This window comes from Volvox carteri (assembly GCF_000143455.1).
Source record: "Volvox carteri f. nagariensis unplaced genomic scaffold VOLCAscaffold_70, whole genome shotgun sequence".
NCBI classification, from domain to species: Eukaryota; Viridiplantae; Chlorophyta; class Chlorophyceae; order Chlamydomonadales; family Volvocaceae; genus Volvox; species Volvox carteri.
Genome location: NW_003307613.1, coordinates 354,887 through 372,042, shown reverse-complemented (window position 1 = coordinate 372,042; position 17,156 = coordinate 354,887). Strand labels below are relative to the sequence as shown.

The following is a 17,156-nucleotide window of genomic DNA, read 5'->3' as shown; positions in this document are numbered from 1 at the left end:
TATGACAATTAACTGTAGTTGTGGAAATACTTGCATAAGAAGATTTTTGGTTTTACACAATAGAAAGGGGTAAATGGGATCCAACTTCTATCCAACGGGCTGTCACGTACTTGACGTTCCTACCTACTTATGAGTTACAACTTGATCAACAGACAGTTAACAGCAGTTCTTCGTATGACTAAATAAAGCATTTCTACGCAATTGTTGTGCGCTCGAAAACAGCGTCCTCTGCGTCCTTTTGCCAGCGTCAAAACTTTCACTGAAATATTTTAAAGGCTTCATCCAGTGCACATATCTGAAGTTCATTTGATACGTTGCTGAAATGGGCAAGGGACGTCCCCGGCCGAAGGGCAGCTGAAAGTGAAGCTGGCGTAGGTCCAACCTGTACTGACAAGCCCCACTCTAAGCCACTTACCGCTAAGGCTATCATTACCAGGGCAATAGACTAAACCCCACCTGCCTGCGATGGCGGAGCTGCATGTCATCGGGCAAATCACCGGCGCTATCGGCTTCCCCAGCCAGAATCTTTTCTGCAAGGTACCGATGTAAATATGGACGGGCAGGCTTGTCCGCGCATCCTGCTTGTCCGTAAGGGCTTGACACGCATAGGGAACCCGTCCTCAGCCCACGGCTGTACCAGTTTACGTTGCTTTGCTGTACACGTCCCGGGTGTTGTCCTGCGGGTGCGATGCCGTTGCAGTGGGGAGTAACGGCAGGACGCAGCTGGGAGCTGCTGGAGGGGCTGGATTCGGGGCAAACGCAGCTGGACTTGGCGCCTGACGGTGAGCCCGTCGTGTGGGCGCACCCCCTGGACCTGCACTACGCCTGTCGCGGCCTGGCGGGCTGGCCCAAGCTCCATTTCCAAGTATGGAGCCAGGATATACATGGTCGCAACGATATTTGTGAGTCATTGGCCGTTGCAATAATGCATGAGGCAGCAAGCGCTGGCGCCGAGGGGAAGTTAGCTGCTACCTCGCTGGTTTTTGTCCTGGGATGGGAACGAAAAAAGGAATTGCCCAGCACCAGTACCGGCCCGGACTGGCATTGGTTCGGTTGAAAACATGTTGGTTCAGCTGCTGCCGCTGATGGAGCTGGCTCAGCTGCACCGGACGGTCGGGGGCTAGGAGAGGGCCAGTCGAGGCGGATGAGGTCAATCCAACCGCACCTCCACCCAGCGTGCGAAGCTGGCAGGTGTCTTGCACCCGGCGCTGGATAGCTGTCCTTTCGGTGATGTTGTGCGTTGCTCTTGCCATTCCTTGCGGAGGCTCGCTGAAACACCATCGCCCCATCCCGCCACGTCGTCGCTGTGCGTGCTGCAGGCGGCTATGGTTTCTGTCATGTTCCCACATCACCGGGGCAGTACGAGCTCGACTGTCCTACGTGGATACCTGAAGTACGGCAGGGGAGGCAGGGGACGCGGCACGAAAGGAATAGGAGGGGCCTTGCAGGGGAAAACCTGACTGACTGCGAAGGAATGTTTTCCCGTTTTCGACCCTGAGTCATTAACACCGTGACTGACCGTGTTGAAGTCTGTAGTGATGACGAAAACGGTTATGAACCCTAGCGACAGGCCCTGATGGGTGCTCGGCGCACACAGCACCCAACACGCACGGCTACCCTCGTAGAAGCTCCTCGTTCATTCCTTGAAGCTGCTTCAACGTTCTCGTCCTTTCAACTGTCCATTAAGCCCACCCGCCTGAATGGTCACGCACGGCGCAGGGTACTTTGGGTGAGCGCATCGCTGCATTCTTCCTGGGAGGCAATCCGCGGCTCAAGTACGAGGAGGTGGTGCATACTCCAGGCGACCGCTTCCGACTCAATACGGTGGCCAGTGGCGTTGTGCAGCTTCGGCTGGGGGTTCTGGTCAAGGACTTTGAGCGTAACCACGTGCAGTGCGGGTGACCGCAGGTGTCGACTGAGCAGTATGTCGTTTGTTACAGCGGACCCGAACCGGTCGAGTGCATCGGCACAACACTGTGGACCCTATAGCTGAGCAGACAGCTAAGTGACGTGCGTATGGACAAATGAGGTGGACGAATGCGGCGGCAACAGCAAATGGGGCTTTTGCGCCCAGTTCAGATTTCTTTGGTGGTATTGTTTTCATGTACGTTTTTCGTGCAAGGCAGGTAGTATGAAACCGGCGGATAGCACCTGCGTGGTGCTGGAGCACATGCCCTGTAGGAGCCAACCATGTACGATCCGCCTTTGTCTATATCCCGTTGCTGCATGTCGCGAGGGGATGAGCAACGTGGCCACATGCATGTGTCGCGGGTAAAGGTGTCCATAGGAAATGTGTGGACCCGAACGACTTCCAAAACTGGTTTGGAACGAGCTTGCAAGTTGACCAGAACAAGTGGACCATGGCCATGGCACGTCTTGTGAGACCAGCCGAGAGAAAGATGAATGCATGTATTCTGCAGCTACCCAGCTCTTGTGTGCGCCTTGAAAGTGGTAGGGGTCTGGGACGGTGCGGCAAAAGGGAGAAGAATTCGCTGCTCGCAGCAGCCCGTGCCGACGAGCGTTTTCCAGCAGATGCTAGAGGCCTTTCGCAGGCATAGGCGGCCAATTTCCTGTCCCTTGTCGCGGCCAGCGGCGTTGTGGAGAACGTGAAGATTGCCCTCGACAACGCCGGTTTCTGCATATCCGTTTCTGCATTTAGTCATCAACCTACGTTCGTTACGTGGCCAGGTGCGGCAACTTCAGTACCTGCACGCACGTAGCTTTCCTCTTGGCGTTTGGTACTATGCTGACACGTTTTAGTACAGCTACGTGCGGCAAGGTGTTGACTTCAGGCCTTGATGCATATCTTTTCTTTCGGTGGGTTGTGATCTGGTTGGTCAGTTCAATGCTTATTTTGTCAATTTTGGTATTCCAGGTGGTGGTTGCTGCGTGGCACAGACACGTGCACTGATAAGGCATATTTTTAAGACAATAACGGGGAACATTATGGCGCTTACCAATTAATATACAGGGATTCCGTCAGTTATCCCTTGGGGTAGCAAGTACCTACTCCTCATCTCCCTGTTTGACAGGGACAACGCTGCTGACCAACTTTAGCCCACCAACCTCCTACAGAATTTCACCATAGAACTGAGTTCAAGTCCCCTACAATCCCTCAAATTTAGACTACGTTCCCTGCGCTCCCCTCCCCCATTAGCTGCACCAAACCCCGCCTTATGGCAGTACCACAGCCCTAAGCATCATATGACAAGCAGCCTCAACAGCCACTAAAGTTGTCGCGATACCTCCCATGCATATAAACCTGACAATGGGGGCATACGTTTTCACACCACATAATGCACTCTCCGCTTGGTTCTTCACTTCCACCTGTTCCCCGCTTCCCCCTTTCTAATCCACTCGCGCCAGCAATTCGTAGTTGGTTTGTACGTCTGCGAGGAACACCTTGATGCGCATTACCGTGGCTTGCTGCCCACGTAGACTTTGCTCTACAGACTTGAAGTAGGTAAGTATCCATCGAATCACCTTGTCCACCTCTGCAAACAGCAAACAGCAAACAGCAGTGACACAAGCAGCCGCGATCGGGGGTGCAAGCAGTGTCACAGAGCCAGGCAGGGCTATTACGGGGCAGGGGTGCCTCCTTTGTGACTGTTGGCTGCCTTGAAACTCCTCCCTCTACTTCCTGCTTGGCACACAGTATAAAAAAACCCCAAGACATATGTCGGTCGCCTGTTCCTGTGAGATGGAATCAAGAGCCCCGACTCTGCACCGGTTACCCTCATAACCCCCTCCCCTTGTACGTTAACAATTTGAGTGCCGACGCTGCATGTCTGAGCTTTCCAACCCTTAACCCCATCTTTCCTCACCCTCGCCCTCCTCAACGTAAACGCTTGTCCACGTCACCATGTGAGCGCACTGCAGCACCGTCAGCAGCAGCCAGTAATCCACACCCCCTCCAGCCGCCCCCGCCGAGCCCCGGTCGCGCAACGACCGCCTCAGCCCATTCAGCAGCGCCTTGACGCCCTTGGCACAGTCCTTGCCCAACATTGTCTGGACCTGCCGGATGTCCACATGGAGCTGCCCCCGATGGCTGCCAGCCGGGCCGCCGCTGTTGCACGTCATTTCCTGACACGCGGCGTGCATGGGATTGTATGTAAGCCAACATGACGGTCATATCTCATTCGAAGGCGCATAGAGACTGGTACGTCAGGAGGAGACCTAGTACAGATTGTGGAAAAGAATCTCGTTCTCACCAGGAATCGCTTACGCTATGCGGACATATCCCACCCTATCCCAGCTGGCCACACCACCCTACCGGCGGCAACGTCTTCCGCAATAGCTGCAACATGGCGCACTGCTGCCAGGTACGCAGCCGTTCACTTAGGCCATGTACCCCCGAAATGACCCTGTAGGCAGCCCGGTGGGAGGGGCCCAGATCCGCCGCCGTCACCGCCGTGTCATCGCAGATGCGGCGCCACCGCGGCTCGTCCCAGGGCTGCATAAGGCCCTCTAGAGCAGCACACACGTCAGTATGCAGTCGCGACGACAGCCCCATGTCCAGCAGCATGCGGAGCAAGGCAGTGATCAGCCCCTTACAGGGAGCCTGGGGGACGGAAGAAGAAAGGTGCAGGTCTGTTAGCGTGTAATGTCAGTAAGAACCCATAAGTCACAGGACGGATTCGCTCCAAGATCTGGGCTCTGAATATAGAGTAAAAAAACGTGTGTTTACGAACTCCAACGACCGAGGCTCCCTCCCAGGTATATAATACTCGTTACTTAGGAGGCCGCAACGACTTCTGTCGTAGAGTGTCCCTTCGCACCACCTGACGGCTGATTAGACCGAGGTGTCTGTTCGGTTAGGGTAGGAACCCTGAATGAGTGTCAGCTCAAGGTATACATAGACTGCTCATAGATCAGTCTTAGTCAACTTATGTCTTAATCGCTTTGCGATTTAGCTCTGTAACGCTATAAGGCGCTACAACGAGGTCTTGCGCGCAGTGTCTAGTGCCTGACGTGTCTGCATGTGCTCACATGTGGATGGGTGAAAATTGTGAAGGTTGACAAACCCAAGGATGCTTTTGGCGGCTGGAACAGCGATGAGCCCTGACAAGCGTCAGAACGGAATAGCGCAAGGGGTAGGCATAGAAACTGATAGAAACGGAGTGGCAAGAAACCACAAAACGAAGCACAGCGCCGCGCCCTCGCCGCATGACATGGATACCCACCTCGCCCTGGCTTCGAAAGCCCGCGTCCACTCGGCCCCCTAGCTGCAACCTCGACAAATCTGCCAGCAACCTCAGGAGTCCCTGGAGGTTTGGCAGCCGGGCGAAACCCCACCCGCCTCGACCATCTCCGTCACTGCCTTTGCCGCCAGCGCTGCCCCCTTGCGGTGACGGTTCCTCATGAATCGCGCTGCGCTTCCTGCCGCCTCCACCATGACCTCTTGGCGGCTGGTAGCCCAGCATGGTCAGAGCAGTGAAAAAATCGGGAAGCTGCGGTACCCAGCCCATGTCTTTAACCGCACCAGATACACATGAAGTCCGTTGTGTTGTGTACACAACGGGGACATGAATCAAAGAACCCAAGTTCAGCATTAGAAGTAATGCTAGTTAGGTTAGAGCAAAGGAAGACGTACGGTTATTTTACAAGGGAATAAGAGAATTAGTGGGCGCCAGCGCCACATGCGTGCTCCTGTTCGTCTGTGTTGTGTTGTTCCGCACTCTTTTGTAATCGGCGTAAGGAACCTGCTAAGGAGCTTGGAGAGATGGAGAATAATCCGAGTAGAGCGACGGAACTCCATGCACGCACGTTGAACGTTATGGAGAAGGCGGGAAATGCGGTGGATCATTCCATTGCTTACCATTGTTAGCCAACGGATCTACGGATGTTTACATGGAACCCGCAAGAGCTATTCCCAGACACACAATGCCATGGACGCCGAAGCAAGACCTTCCGCCTAACCATTGAGGTCCACGACAACAGCGCAGCAGCAGCACCCGACACCCAAGCAGGTAGGCGTCGCTGCTGTTGCTGCTGCGCTGGCTACTAACCCAGACGCGGCAAGGAGCTGCCAAAGCATGCCGATTTATTCAGTTATTCGCTCACTCACCCGCCACATCTGCTGCGTTGTAGTACCGCACCAGCTGCTGGGATGCGCTGTGTGGGTTTTCGCCGTATGTCACAATGCTGAACAGCGTTTTCAATATCGGGCTCGCTGATGCGCCGTCGAAGGCCCCCGCGTGAGCGAATAACTGCCGTGTGACAATGAGCTCATTCATCAGTGCCATGGCTTCCGTGTGGTTGAGGGACGGGGGCAGGCCCAGCGGGGAGAGGTCCAGGACCGGCGTTGGCTGCGATTTGGGTCAGGCAACAGGCAATCACAACAAATGGACTGTATAATCGGGTAGCCTCGTATAATCGGGCTCCGTCCTGATGTCGATCAGGCAACAAGATGTGGGCAGGTGGGAGAGCTGATGGGGTTTTGCCAAGCAGCTACGCGTAACCCAGTTCAGTGCTTGGAGGAATGGCAAGCAAAAATTACGCACACGGCGAAGCCAGGGCTCCCGAGTCCTCCACTCAACTGGTGAAAGCTGGCTGAACCAATTATGCTTTCAAATGAACCTGGGATGTCGGTCGCCTGCGCGGCTGCGCGTCCAACCGAGCGCCAACCTGCTGTACGCGTTACGCCGTGCACCGGACTCTGTAGTCACCTGTGGCAGGGTTAGGTACAGCGGCTCCGAGACCTCCGGCTCTTTAACCTCCTCGGGAGCTTCGGCCGTAGGATTGACATCGTGATGTCGCTCCGTCTCCGCCTCCTCCCGGTCCTGCTGAGCCAGCTCGTCGTGCTTGCGAGCCAAATGCTCCTGGAGCTTCCGATTGGCCTCCCGCCGCTGCTGCTCATCCGTTTCACGTTTCTTGCGTGCCTGGACGACTCTCAGTACAGCACCGAGGGGATCGGGGAGGCTGCGGGCAGGGAGCGTCTGTGAAGGTTTAAGGTCAAAGGTTCAAGGGGTCCAAGCTTTAGACAGCAATATCAAATGTGCTTGCCGAACAGCGGCAGCACGAGCTGCAGAACACTCGGGAAAAGCGTAGCTAGAAGTAACGTGCAGCCGATATACCTGTCGAGGTTCTCGTTTATGAGGGCGAGGTTATATTCGGGCTTGCTTGCTTTGGCGAGCTCGTGGACCAAATCACGATATTCTACTGCCATGTTTGCCTTAGTTTTGCAAGTTGAAGGATCGAAAAAGTTAGAACTGGTTGCAGCCCCTGAATGTTATGACAAAAGACCACCGTGCGCTCCACGTTCTGGATATATCTCCGTTGTGTCTCAAAGATTCCCCAATTTCACGGAAGCAGTCATTCCTTCCCTTGCAGCGTTGCAGAATGATGCGATCGGCCCTTTGCAGTTCTCCCGCCAACCGACGTAGGGCCCACCGCACAGCGGTAAGTCGACAGTTAACAACCATGACACCCGAGCTCAACAATATTGAGCGAGATCCTCTGAAGACATGAGGGAGAAAGCTGCATCTTGCATGCTGTGTAGCAGTCGTTTCTTGGCAAGTGCTTTGCGGAGCTGGAATAGTTCCAGTGCCGCGCTCCAATGTACATCTACTGCGGTGGGTGATGCATGGTGTCGAAGCCCTCCTACTTCAACGCACCTGGGTATGTCGTTGATGAAGCCTCATCCTTGTTGTCTTGCTTTCTGATGCTCAGGCATTTAGTGCACAAGCGCAAGCTCAGGTAGATAGTACAGCATTATCGACATCAAGACGCGGAGATACCTCTTCCAGGGCGGCGTCTGGCGTGCGCGCGCCTGCCGGAGCCAAGCCCCAAACATCTTCCGCCCCTTTCCCTGAAGCGCGATCCCTCGCTTCGCCCTCCAGCTCCCCCCACCTGGCGTCCCCCACACCACGTGTTGCGTCCACGGCGGCCTTGGCAGCAGCATCCAGCCACTTGGCCCCCAGTCGCCTCCTCCAGTATGTTCAAACGATACTCCACCGTGAGCTATTGCTCAAGCTCGGGCCCCGCGGCTGGGACAGAGTGCCCCGTCTGGTCTCTGTAGAAGCCCGCGTCCGAGCCTCCGAAACCCATCTCAACAACGACGAGGTTGAAAAATGGGAACTGCTCCTATACTCTCTCGCCTTGGAAAACCTAACAGGCCGCCCTGCAACCTTCACACCACCCGCCAACTCCAAAAATTCCGCCACGCGCACCTCGGGCATATACGTGCGCCTAGACGCCACTACTGACCCCGACGCGACATACGGCTTTCTGGAAAAGCTTATACACGTAATCCTGCCCAATCAGGTAGGTTTCGGGGGCGTGCCGCCGCCGACGCTGGTGGCACCGTTGCCGGGCGACAAAGCCGCCGCCGCCAAAGCTGCCAAGGCGGCGGCGCTTGACCACCGGAAGGACCCTCTGCGGCCCCACGCCACGGAGTTTCGGGTCACGAACCTTCTACAGTACCCGGACTTCGAGCAAAACTTTTGGCTCTTCGAACAGCTCGGCGGGATGCGGGTACGGTTAGTTGTGGAGGGTGCTAACGCAGCGGATTGTGGGCTATTTTTGTCTGGATTGTCGCTGCCGATGTTGACGGGCGCAGCGGCGGAGGCAGCCTTGGCTGAGCTGGCGGCGGAGGCATTGCGGCGGAGTCGCACGGCAGCAGCATGATGAGCCTGGTGACGGCGAAAGCGGACGAGGGCTCTGGCGGCTGTAAGGCTTATTCTCTGGACTTGACGTATGGCAATCTTCATGTGCGCTGAACTTGTGGGCTTCACTCATGCATGCGTGAGAGAGCACTGCATATTTTGGATGGGACCTAAGGGTTGGGGGCCAGGATGCTGGAAAGAGGTAGTGCGTAGCAAGGGAAGTGGGTTAAGGCGGAAGGGCACTTCACCCAAGCAATTTGGGTCTGGACCCGAAAGGATGGGATGGCCAAATTCATGATGAACTAGGAGCAAAACATTTGGGGAATTTTCATTTGGGGAGTTTTGGGGGAGTTTTTAACGGACAATAGAGAAGACCCGCACAGTAAGCAGGGATGGGGAGGAGCAGCGAACTTGACAGCACCGTCGGGGACTGCGGCTGGCCAACTTGTAGCGTAGCTGGGTCCTGCCGGCCTGCCCTGTTAGGCCAGTCACTATTCCATGCCAGCTGTCCCGCCTTAACGGGGTTCTGGAGGACGGGAGCCGAGCTGACTCCGCGTCTGTGCCGGGAGATGCATCATCGCGAATGGCAAGTGGTGGTGATGGTAGCGCTGTGTGAGCACTGTTAACGGATACGGCTTACAGCACGGTGGGGGTGCCAAGATGCAGTGTACTAATGTTGATGTGACAGTTGCGACTTAGACAAAAGCAACGCCTCGCTGTCTGCCCTGCAGTATGCAAGGTATTATAGCGTACGGGATCGGCTGGGGATTTGGATGTGTCGACAGATTGCAGCCCTACCAGCCTACGACCTCGATAAGGTGTGGGGAAGTTGCAGGATAACGCAGCAGTTTCGCATGCGTGTTGACTTGTTTAGGGCATGTGTTCATTTACACACAATCCGAACACAGTGACGGATATTACGCATTGGGGTTGTGCCATGTGGCATGAGTAAGCCGTCGAGTCGGTATCTGGTCGACTGTTATCAGGCCCCTACCGCTGGAAGGGAAGAGGACACGTGGTAGCTTGGTTTCCTCTTGATACTACCCGCAGCGTGGAATGGTGCCGAGCTGCAGGCTGGACTAGAAGGGGAGGCCGAATTCGCACGCTGTGCACCTGGTGAAGCTGCAGTGCTCCGAAGCTATTTCTGTTAAGGGTAATCCCAACACTTGCGGCTGCCTCGACTGTGACGGTCGCAAAAGACGCACGTGGATTCCCTTGTTGACTGATCACGTGGCACGTTCAACGGACGGTTATGTTTCGTGGCCGGTACCATTTCCCGGCAGTGGCCGCTCATCGTGTCCTGTCATTGTGTGGGTTCACGAGTTCGCTGTTGGCAGCCCGACGATGGCGGCTGACCATATGCCGCGCGGCGTCAGGTGCTGCAACGACACCGCCGCCCATGCATAGGGCCCTGTGTTCGTGTATGCATTGGAAAGAGTGCAGGGGCTGCCCGCCAGCCTTCTATGCAATGTTAGGCTGCGAAATCCCTGCAATTGTCACCCCCATCACTCCCCACGGGAGTGAGGTCAGCTTTCTTTCCTATTCACCACGCACCCCTCGCCTTCCCGTATATATGTAGATCCGCTGTGGGAGCTGCGATGGCCGGCATACAGTAAGCTCACAGTAAGCTCACAGCATTTTGCTTACAAGCTCACGCAGTCGCGCATCAGACAGATACGTTTCCAGCAGCTCTTGCTTGGTAACCTGGTGTTCATGGGGAGAGAAGAAACAGCGGCAGCAGCAGGAGTAGGAGCAACAGTCAAGACAGCAACATCGGAAACACTGCTGGAACAATAAACAATAACAAAATGGGGATAATATAGGACAAGACGGAAAGTGGACCAATTGGAGAGCGTTTGCAAGGAAGTAGCAGCGCAGTGGGTGCAGAGTGGCGGATGCCGTGCCCCTTCCGCAACCCTCTCGCACACTATGCTAATGGCCTTAAGGACAGGCAGAAATCAATCAGGCTGGGTTAGGAAGACCGCGCCAGTAGATCAGCCAAGTACATCCGCGCACATGCACCCATTCGCGTCTACATATTGCTGTATACACAGTGCACACATAGTCGAGGCCAGGTTTGCTGTACGCACAAGCATATCCACAAAGACCCCGCATGAGGACATGCGCGACGTGAAACGCACCCAGGCGAACTCTTGTGCGGGTCCTCCCTCCACCAGCCGGATGTCCCATGGGTCATCCACTGTCTGAGCCAGCATGAAGAACGTCTTGATACCTGCGCACGCATCGACATCCCCACCCCCAAACGCCACCAGCAGCCAGCAGCACAGAGATGGACCGGGGGGAACATGGGAGGGAGGACATCAGGCCGGAGGACAACAGGACCTCGCGAGAAATACGGCCGGGGAAGAACACTGACGGGAAGGTATGCGTGTGGTTATCGATGCTATGTGTGCGTGAAGCGGTCAACGATCAGTGAGGGCAAAAGCGCCTCTTCTCCCGCCAACAAGAGGCCCCTGAGACCAAAGGAAGTCACCGCAGCCGGCGGGGGCTACATATGGCGAGGCCGCCAGCTGGCATGCTGTCGCCCTGAGGAAACCATGGGCAGCTGCTGCTGCTGCCGCCGCTGCTGCCGTTTCTGCTGTAAAACAAATCCGACATCGGGAGCTTAACAAACACCAGCCTGTACGCGGGCCAGGGCCCCAGCCATAAGCAACGGGGATAGCCCACTAAAGCACCCAGCCAGCTAGCCAGCCAACAAATTCAAACACACCTCTGCGAGGCCCCACAAGGTGGGCCATGGGCGCCTTGCCCACAAAGAACACCGGGTGAGAGCGACCAATGACGGCGTGGAGTGCGCGGTGAGCGGTTTCACTGCAGCCGGAAAAAGGGGCAACAGAGAGGGAGTAATATGACATAGGCGCGACAGGTGTGTGGCGGCAGGGCAAGGACGTGCACGGCACAACACCATCACACACACAGACACACGCATATGCACACACAAGCACCTGATGCTCTCCTCGCCCGTGTTGGCCGCTAAAGGGAAAGCCCAAGATCCTCCGCCATGGCCCTCGCTACTGCTGCTACTACTGCTCCCGCTCCCTCCACGCCCTCCACGGAGGTCCTCGAGAGCGCCTCCTGAAGAGCCGGGCCCCGGGGGCGAAGACCCTTCTCCAGCCTGCCGCTGGCCCAGCTGTTGCGGGTGCTGCTGGTGGTCCCCTCTGTTGGTGTTGCGCACCACCAGGTACAGCCCCTCGCTCAGGCGCCGCCGCATGGACCTGTGCTCCGAGCCGCCCCACCAGACGAGATGACCACCGTGATCAGGGGGCCCCGACGCGGGAGAAAGTGCGTTAGCAGGCAGCTGCACGCACGAGGAGATCTCCGCGAAACTCAGGAACGATGCATGTACGAATGTGTGTGCGTGTGTGGAGAACTGAAGCTGCAGCTCGGGTCGTTAGATTTGGGTTACGCTGCCGGAGAGCTTGTCACGTGGGCTGAATCCTACTGAGCTTAGACGCGAAAGTAGCGCTGGAAATGTCACACGAATTGCTGGGATATGTTTGTCTGTCTGTCTGTCTGTTTGTTTGTATAATTATGTTCACAGGTCGTGAAGAAGCTGAAAAACAACCAGCCAAGGGGCCCACACCCAGCACAACGAGTACCTGACATCTCCGGAGTCGTCCGCCGATGTGAGGGAGGGCACAGGACTGAAGGTCCGCTGCAGCCGGAGGAAGAGGAGAGGGAGGAGACACGCGTCGAATGCAAAAGAGATGGCATGGCATCGGCGCCGTCAGGATAAGGCGAAGGGTTCAGTGGGTTAAGAGGGCACATGGAGGGCCTTACAGCGGGCCTCCGCCTTACATGCTGCTGCTGTTGCTGCTGCTGCACACGTCGTCTTGCCGACACGACACCAGGACCAGAGGGCCTTTGGGCCCGCCGGTCTCCATCGTTCAAATTGCAAGGAGCACAGGTAGGGGAACTAGCAGGTAGGCAGACAGCGCCCCACGCGCACATGTAAGCTAACGTGCTAAGACATTGTTTAGGCCGATATTACCACGCAGGGAAAGAAAGGCCACGTACACATGTAAAGCTTTACACAGCAACCGCGCCCTGCGCTAAGATGCGAAACAAGGGGCGAAGTTGCTGTTGGATGCGGCTAGCGTGGCCAGGTCCGTACCAGGTCCTGTTTCTCCTGCTTGCTGCCCATATCTCCCCGGCCCTTGGTGGCCTGCGGACGGACGGGAGGGAAGCCCACCAGGAGGGATAGGGCACGATTCTTACATAACGCATCGGGGCAGGGTATCACACGGACCGATGATGAAGGTGAAGTCATCCAGCCACAGGGGAGCCGTTTTGCATGTGTGAGGGTGTAAGGAGCCAAACCAGGTGGTCTGAGGCGATGCAGCTGACGTGAACGAAGAGAACGCTGTGTTGTGACAGTTCATGGCATTATGTGTTCTCATCGAAGTACTGCTGATCATTGTGGTGGGGAGAAAGGGACACTGGTGCGCCGTGGCGGAGTTTGACTGGTACGCAGTTGAAGGTATGGAGCTGGCGGTCGCCGGGAATATGGGAGAAGCATAGGCGGCAGTCGCAGCCGTCGCCACGGCCGCTGCCAGCCCTTACCGCTTCCGGATAGTCTTTCAGCGTCCCCGATTCTAGGCCTCGTTGTCGGGACCATATCAGGTGTTGTGCGTGGTGAGGCGGCACGGCCGGTCTTAATATCGGCAGCCGCTGCAGCACACAAGCTGCAAAGATAAGTGCATCGGCATTGCTAGACGAAGCTTCTAGCTCCGTAATCTGCGTGGCGTATGCCTGCAGATCACGGACACACCGCAAAAGATGGCGTTCATCCGTTTCCTGCTTGCTGCGATGATATTTGATGTCGCTTGCTTACCCTGCAAGATTGCCAGCATCCACTATAACCATTTAAGGAAAACGCACTACGCCCAAATCGCTCAAGTAGTTGGGAACAGCGCATCACGCTGAGGGTACACGATAGATGACTTGGAAATTGCTATGCGAGGCTGTTAATGCGGCAGCGCAGGCATATAGCACCTCAAACAAAGTTATAAACATGTAAGATATATACCATATAATCGACACCACACATTACAAGTGTGCTGCAACCTCGTTGACAAATGCCGTACGTTTCATTCAGAACTCTCTTCAGTGGTGTACAGTATGGCCCTTCGCTGGCACGCACAGGGCGTCCCTTCCATAGCCCGGCATGGCGCCGTTGAATTTGCATTTCGCACGCATAAAGGGACACCCAGGTTTCCATCCAGTGATTCCCTTCTGCAATCCAAACCCATCCGCACACAGTCGATTGAGAGAGACCCCAGTCGATTGAATGAAACCCCCAGGTAGTGCGCTGCATATTTACTGATTTAAGTATGCCAATCCTGATGAGTCCGTTTGTGCCGCCTTGCTTGTGAAGGCTTGTGGTCATGCTGGCGGCTTGCTGGAGACCTTGTTTTGCAGCTGCAGCGGCCGCCTCGCGCTTAGTTGCTGTGCAGGCAACGAAAGCTTCGCTTTGTAAAAGACTGCTAAGAATTCAAGTGATTAAAAGCATATCATTTACAGGGGCGTCTAAGCATACATGTCCGGAATGTACGGAACTGTACGAGACTCATTATCACGTGGTATTTGCAAAGCGATAGAGGCAAGACATGCAAGACACGTAATGTCTTTGTCCTCTTCCAGCATCTCTAATCCCTAGTCCGCCTCCTCCTCAACAGGTTAATGCCCCAGCATTTCCAGCGATGCGCCCTGATTCCCAGCTCAAGAATTCCTATCCTGCCAAGTCCAAAACACCAGACTACAACAGTAAAGGGCCTGGCCGCCAACAGGTGGGTGCACAACACGTCTCATAAAACCCAGTCAATGACGCCACTCGAAAGAGACGACATCATTAACAATGCACTATACACTATACAGCTGGAACCGGCAACAGCAGAAAAACCCTCCAAAATTCCAGACATCATTAATAAACTCCTCTCCTGCACTTGTTTTCTTTTTCATACATACATACATACATACATACATACATACGTACACACAGAGGCACACTCAAAAACAGGTGCTACAGGCGCTACATGCAGTTGCAGCAACCCCAGACACGATGCAACATCTCCCACGTGACCCAGGCCCCCTAGTCCCGCGGCATTCCTCACACACCCTAAAACCCTGCTTACCCTCAGATATCCGACCCTCGAAAGCCCACCCACACAACCCGGCGGTAGAACCCGCACAACCCGGCACTCACTGATCTTCTTCCTCCTGCCTAATCCCAGCGTTCGTCCTCAAGACCCCATACAGCCTCCGTCTCCACGCCCTGCCACACAACCAAGGTCGGCTCGTGTGTGCCACAGCAGCACCGCATGCGACCACCGCAGCACAGCTCTCTCCCCAATCCCCCCACCTTTCCCCCAACCGTCATCTCTTTCAATAATATTCACACCTATATTCACTGCCATAGACCGGCGTCTCCTTTCCTTCCCCTAATCCTCCTACTCGACCAACTTCATGTTTATCATCATCATGATGACCACCTTGGCTCACCTGATGTCCGAATCACCAGGCCAGAGCTGCCATCAGGCTAATCAACAAGGCTACCGCAGCCGCCGCCGGGCCCTCAGCTTTTTTCCCGCCAAGCCCTCTGCTGCCGAGAGAGCAGCTTTACCCCAACAGCTCTAACAGCCTTACAGCATATTCAAGTCTAATACGTTCTACTAAACGATCTAGTCCCTAACAAAGGTCAAAAGACCATCACGCGAATGAATCCCATGCACGCTCCGTTCTCCCATGCCCGCGTTTTTGCTTGGAGGCACCAGCCCCTACCAACCATACACAATCAACCACCAAACCACTATTACAACCACCAAACCGCTATTACAACCACCACAACCACCACCAGCAAGGTTAAGACAATGCAAGGGAGGATACAGCGGCGCATCGCAACCATAAATATAACATGGTGTACCCGTCCTTTCTTGCATGCGGGCACCCCGCGGCCGACACTGCGACGTCTACATATGCTAAATCTATGCAGGTGTAAAACGTGTGGGTGGAATCATACGTGATGCAGGCGGATGGCGAGGTGAGAAATGAAGGGAGCGGTAAAACCCTAATTCATCGATGCTCACACAAAACCTAAACATAGGCAGGCAGGCTGGAGGGCTGCGTGCGAGGAGATTGACTTGAGAGGAGAGTACGACAACATAAAACACACACACGCTGCCAGCCTACCCGGTGCCCGTCCGGTTCGGGCCCCCAAAGGGCCGCCAGCAAGGTGCCCTGGAAGGCAATCGATGAACCCCTAGCCATGTGGAATTCTGCCCAACAAGCCCAACAGGAGCAGCAGCAGGAGCAGCAACTGAGACCCACCATCATGTGATGTGCCTGCACTCGCCACGCCGGTGGCAAAATACTTCACTTTATCGCTGTCGGCCCCCCGCGGCACCTCTTCATACTGGTTGGCGCGCTAATATACGCAAGCAAATATGCACAACGATTGTGTAAACAGACATATCCTAAAACACCAACACGACGCGCACACAACACAGCTATCTTCGCATTACAGCGTTGTTCCCTTACAACATACAGTAACACAAACATACAAACATACAACGCATGCATATGAACACACACGGCGCGTTGCCCCGGGTATTTTCCTCAACCTATCAGCGTCAGATATGTCATTTAATTAAAATCGAGGAAAAGGAATCAGAGAAAATCGGAAGGCTGGCTGCTAAACTGTCAAACTCGCCCGCCCCACATGCCCCCCAGCAAGCGTAACGCCACTACGCCACCCCCACGCATCTCTCCCCCACGCCCCAGAAACCAGCTCCAAAACCAAACCCGCATCGTGCAAAATAGCATTCTCCAAGGAAGGAGTATATAGCTTTTCCCTGCCGCACCGTTTCAAGTCATGTTCAGGAAGGGCGCGACTCAGAAACTCATCCTGGTGACATGGCTGCGGCTGCGGTATCGCTGCCAGTTGACGGCAATCGGTTGCGCCACCCCGCTGTGTGTGGCCTCCGTACGAGCTCGACCCTCCGCATCCACCGACGTCAAGAGGGGCATGCGGAGAACCCACTTGCCGTTACTGGCGGCGGTTGTGGTGGTGGTGGTGCTGCTGCCACCACCACCGCCTGCGGCGGCAGCCTGGAACGGCGCGGCCGCACCGCAATATAGCTGTTGTCGGCCATGTGGCGGTAACATCGTCCCAGCGGAGAAAAACACGGCGCGCGGGCGCGCGGGGAGGGGGGGGGTGAGGAGGAGGAGGCGGAAGAAGGCACTGAACATTGGAGCGCATCGAGGATACACATGCGACATGTAAAGAGTGGCAGGTGGCAAAGGGCAATGTATGCCTCCAACATGGCCGTGTCATGCGTCATTGACTTGCTTAGTCATGGGTATCCATTCCTAATACACCCCCCCCGCCCGCCACAAATCCGTCTCGCCCCGCAATCACATCCCACCAGATTCCTCCTGGCGTTTTGTTCCACTTGCCAAGCCTTTTAAACCTTATCAAACCCGGCCCGCACCTCGCTCCCACCTGAGGCCGCTGTGCACCTCCTCCTCCTC

At 55.5% G+C, this 17,156-nt stretch overlaps 3 protein-coding genes across 3 annotated transcripts; 1 reads left to right on the top strand and 2 right to left on the bottom strand.

The window, feature by feature from the left end:
• The first annotated feature begins 196 nt into the window (after positions 1–196).
• VOLCADRAFT_77509 (uncharacterized protein) lies at positions 197–2,194 on the top strand. The gene is made up of 4 exons (XM_002957203.1): positions 197–537; positions 701–902; positions 1,320–1,393; positions 1,720–2,194. The coding sequence occupies exons 1-4, from the start codon at positions 466–468 to the stop codon at positions 1,900–1,902; spliced, it is 531 nt and encodes a 176-aa protein (XP_002957249.1). The 5' UTR covers positions 197–465; the 3' UTR covers positions 1,903–2,194.
• A 745-nt stretch (positions 2,195–2,939) lies between these two features.
• VOLCADRAFT_121614 (uncharacterized protein) lies at positions 2,940–7,297 on the bottom strand. The gene is made up of 7 exons (XM_002957158.1): positions 7,077–7,297; positions 6,669–6,938; positions 6,068–6,308; positions 5,184–5,398; positions 4,274–4,561; positions 3,825–4,083; positions 2,940–3,494 (listed from the first exon to the last, which is right to left on the bottom strand). The coding sequence occupies exons 3-7, from the start codon at positions 6,243–6,245 to the stop codon at positions 3,349–3,351; spliced, it is 1,086 nt and encodes a 361-aa protein (XP_002957204.1). The 5' UTR covers positions 6,246–6,308; positions 6,669–6,938; positions 7,077–7,297; the 3' UTR covers positions 2,940–3,348.
• Positions 7,298–7,851: 554 nt separating this feature from the next.
• VOLCADRAFT_121613 (uncharacterized protein) lies at positions 7,852–13,617 on the bottom strand (the record flags this gene model as incomplete). Its single annotated transcript, XM_002957157.1, has 10 exons — positions 13,462–13,617; positions 13,191–13,379; positions 12,742–12,792; positions 12,227–12,282; positions 11,573–11,842; positions 11,338–11,438; positions 10,748–10,839; positions 10,240–10,310; positions 8,413–8,583; positions 7,852–7,929 (listed from the first exon to the last, which is right to left on the bottom strand). Coding segments are annotated over exons 1-10 (1,161 nt in total), but the record flags the coding sequence as incomplete, so codon positions are not given.
• Positions 13,618–17,156: the final 3,539 nt, after the last annotated feature.

Excerpts from the sequence above, each read along its gene's own strand:
- VOLCADRAFT_77509 (XM_002957203.1), top strand. The coding sequence starts at position 466 with ATGGCGGAGCTGCATGTCATCGGGCAAATCACCGGCGCTATCGGCTTC. Across the intron at positions 538-700 it reads GCCAGAATCTTTTCTGCAAG|TGGGGAGTAACGGCAGGACG; the intron begins GTACCGATGTAA and ends ATGCCGTTGCAG. Across the intron at positions 903-1,319 it reads ACATGGTCGCAACGATATTT|GCGGCTATGGTTTCTGTCAT; the intron begins GTGAGTCATTGG and ends TGCGTGCTGCAG.
- VOLCADRAFT_121614 (XM_002957158.1), bottom strand. The coding sequence starts at position 6,245 with ATGGCACTGATGAATGAGCTCATTGTCACACGGCAGTTATTCGCTCAC. Across the intron at positions 4,562-5,183 it reads GCTTTCGAAGCCAGGGCGAG|GCTCCCTGTAAGGGGCTGAT; the intron begins GTGGGTATCCAT and ends TCCGTCCCCCAG. Across the intron at positions 3,495-3,824 it reads TTACGTTGAGGAGGGCGAGG|AGGTGGACAAGGTGATTCGA; the intron begins GTGAGGAAAGAT and ends TGCTGTTTGCAG.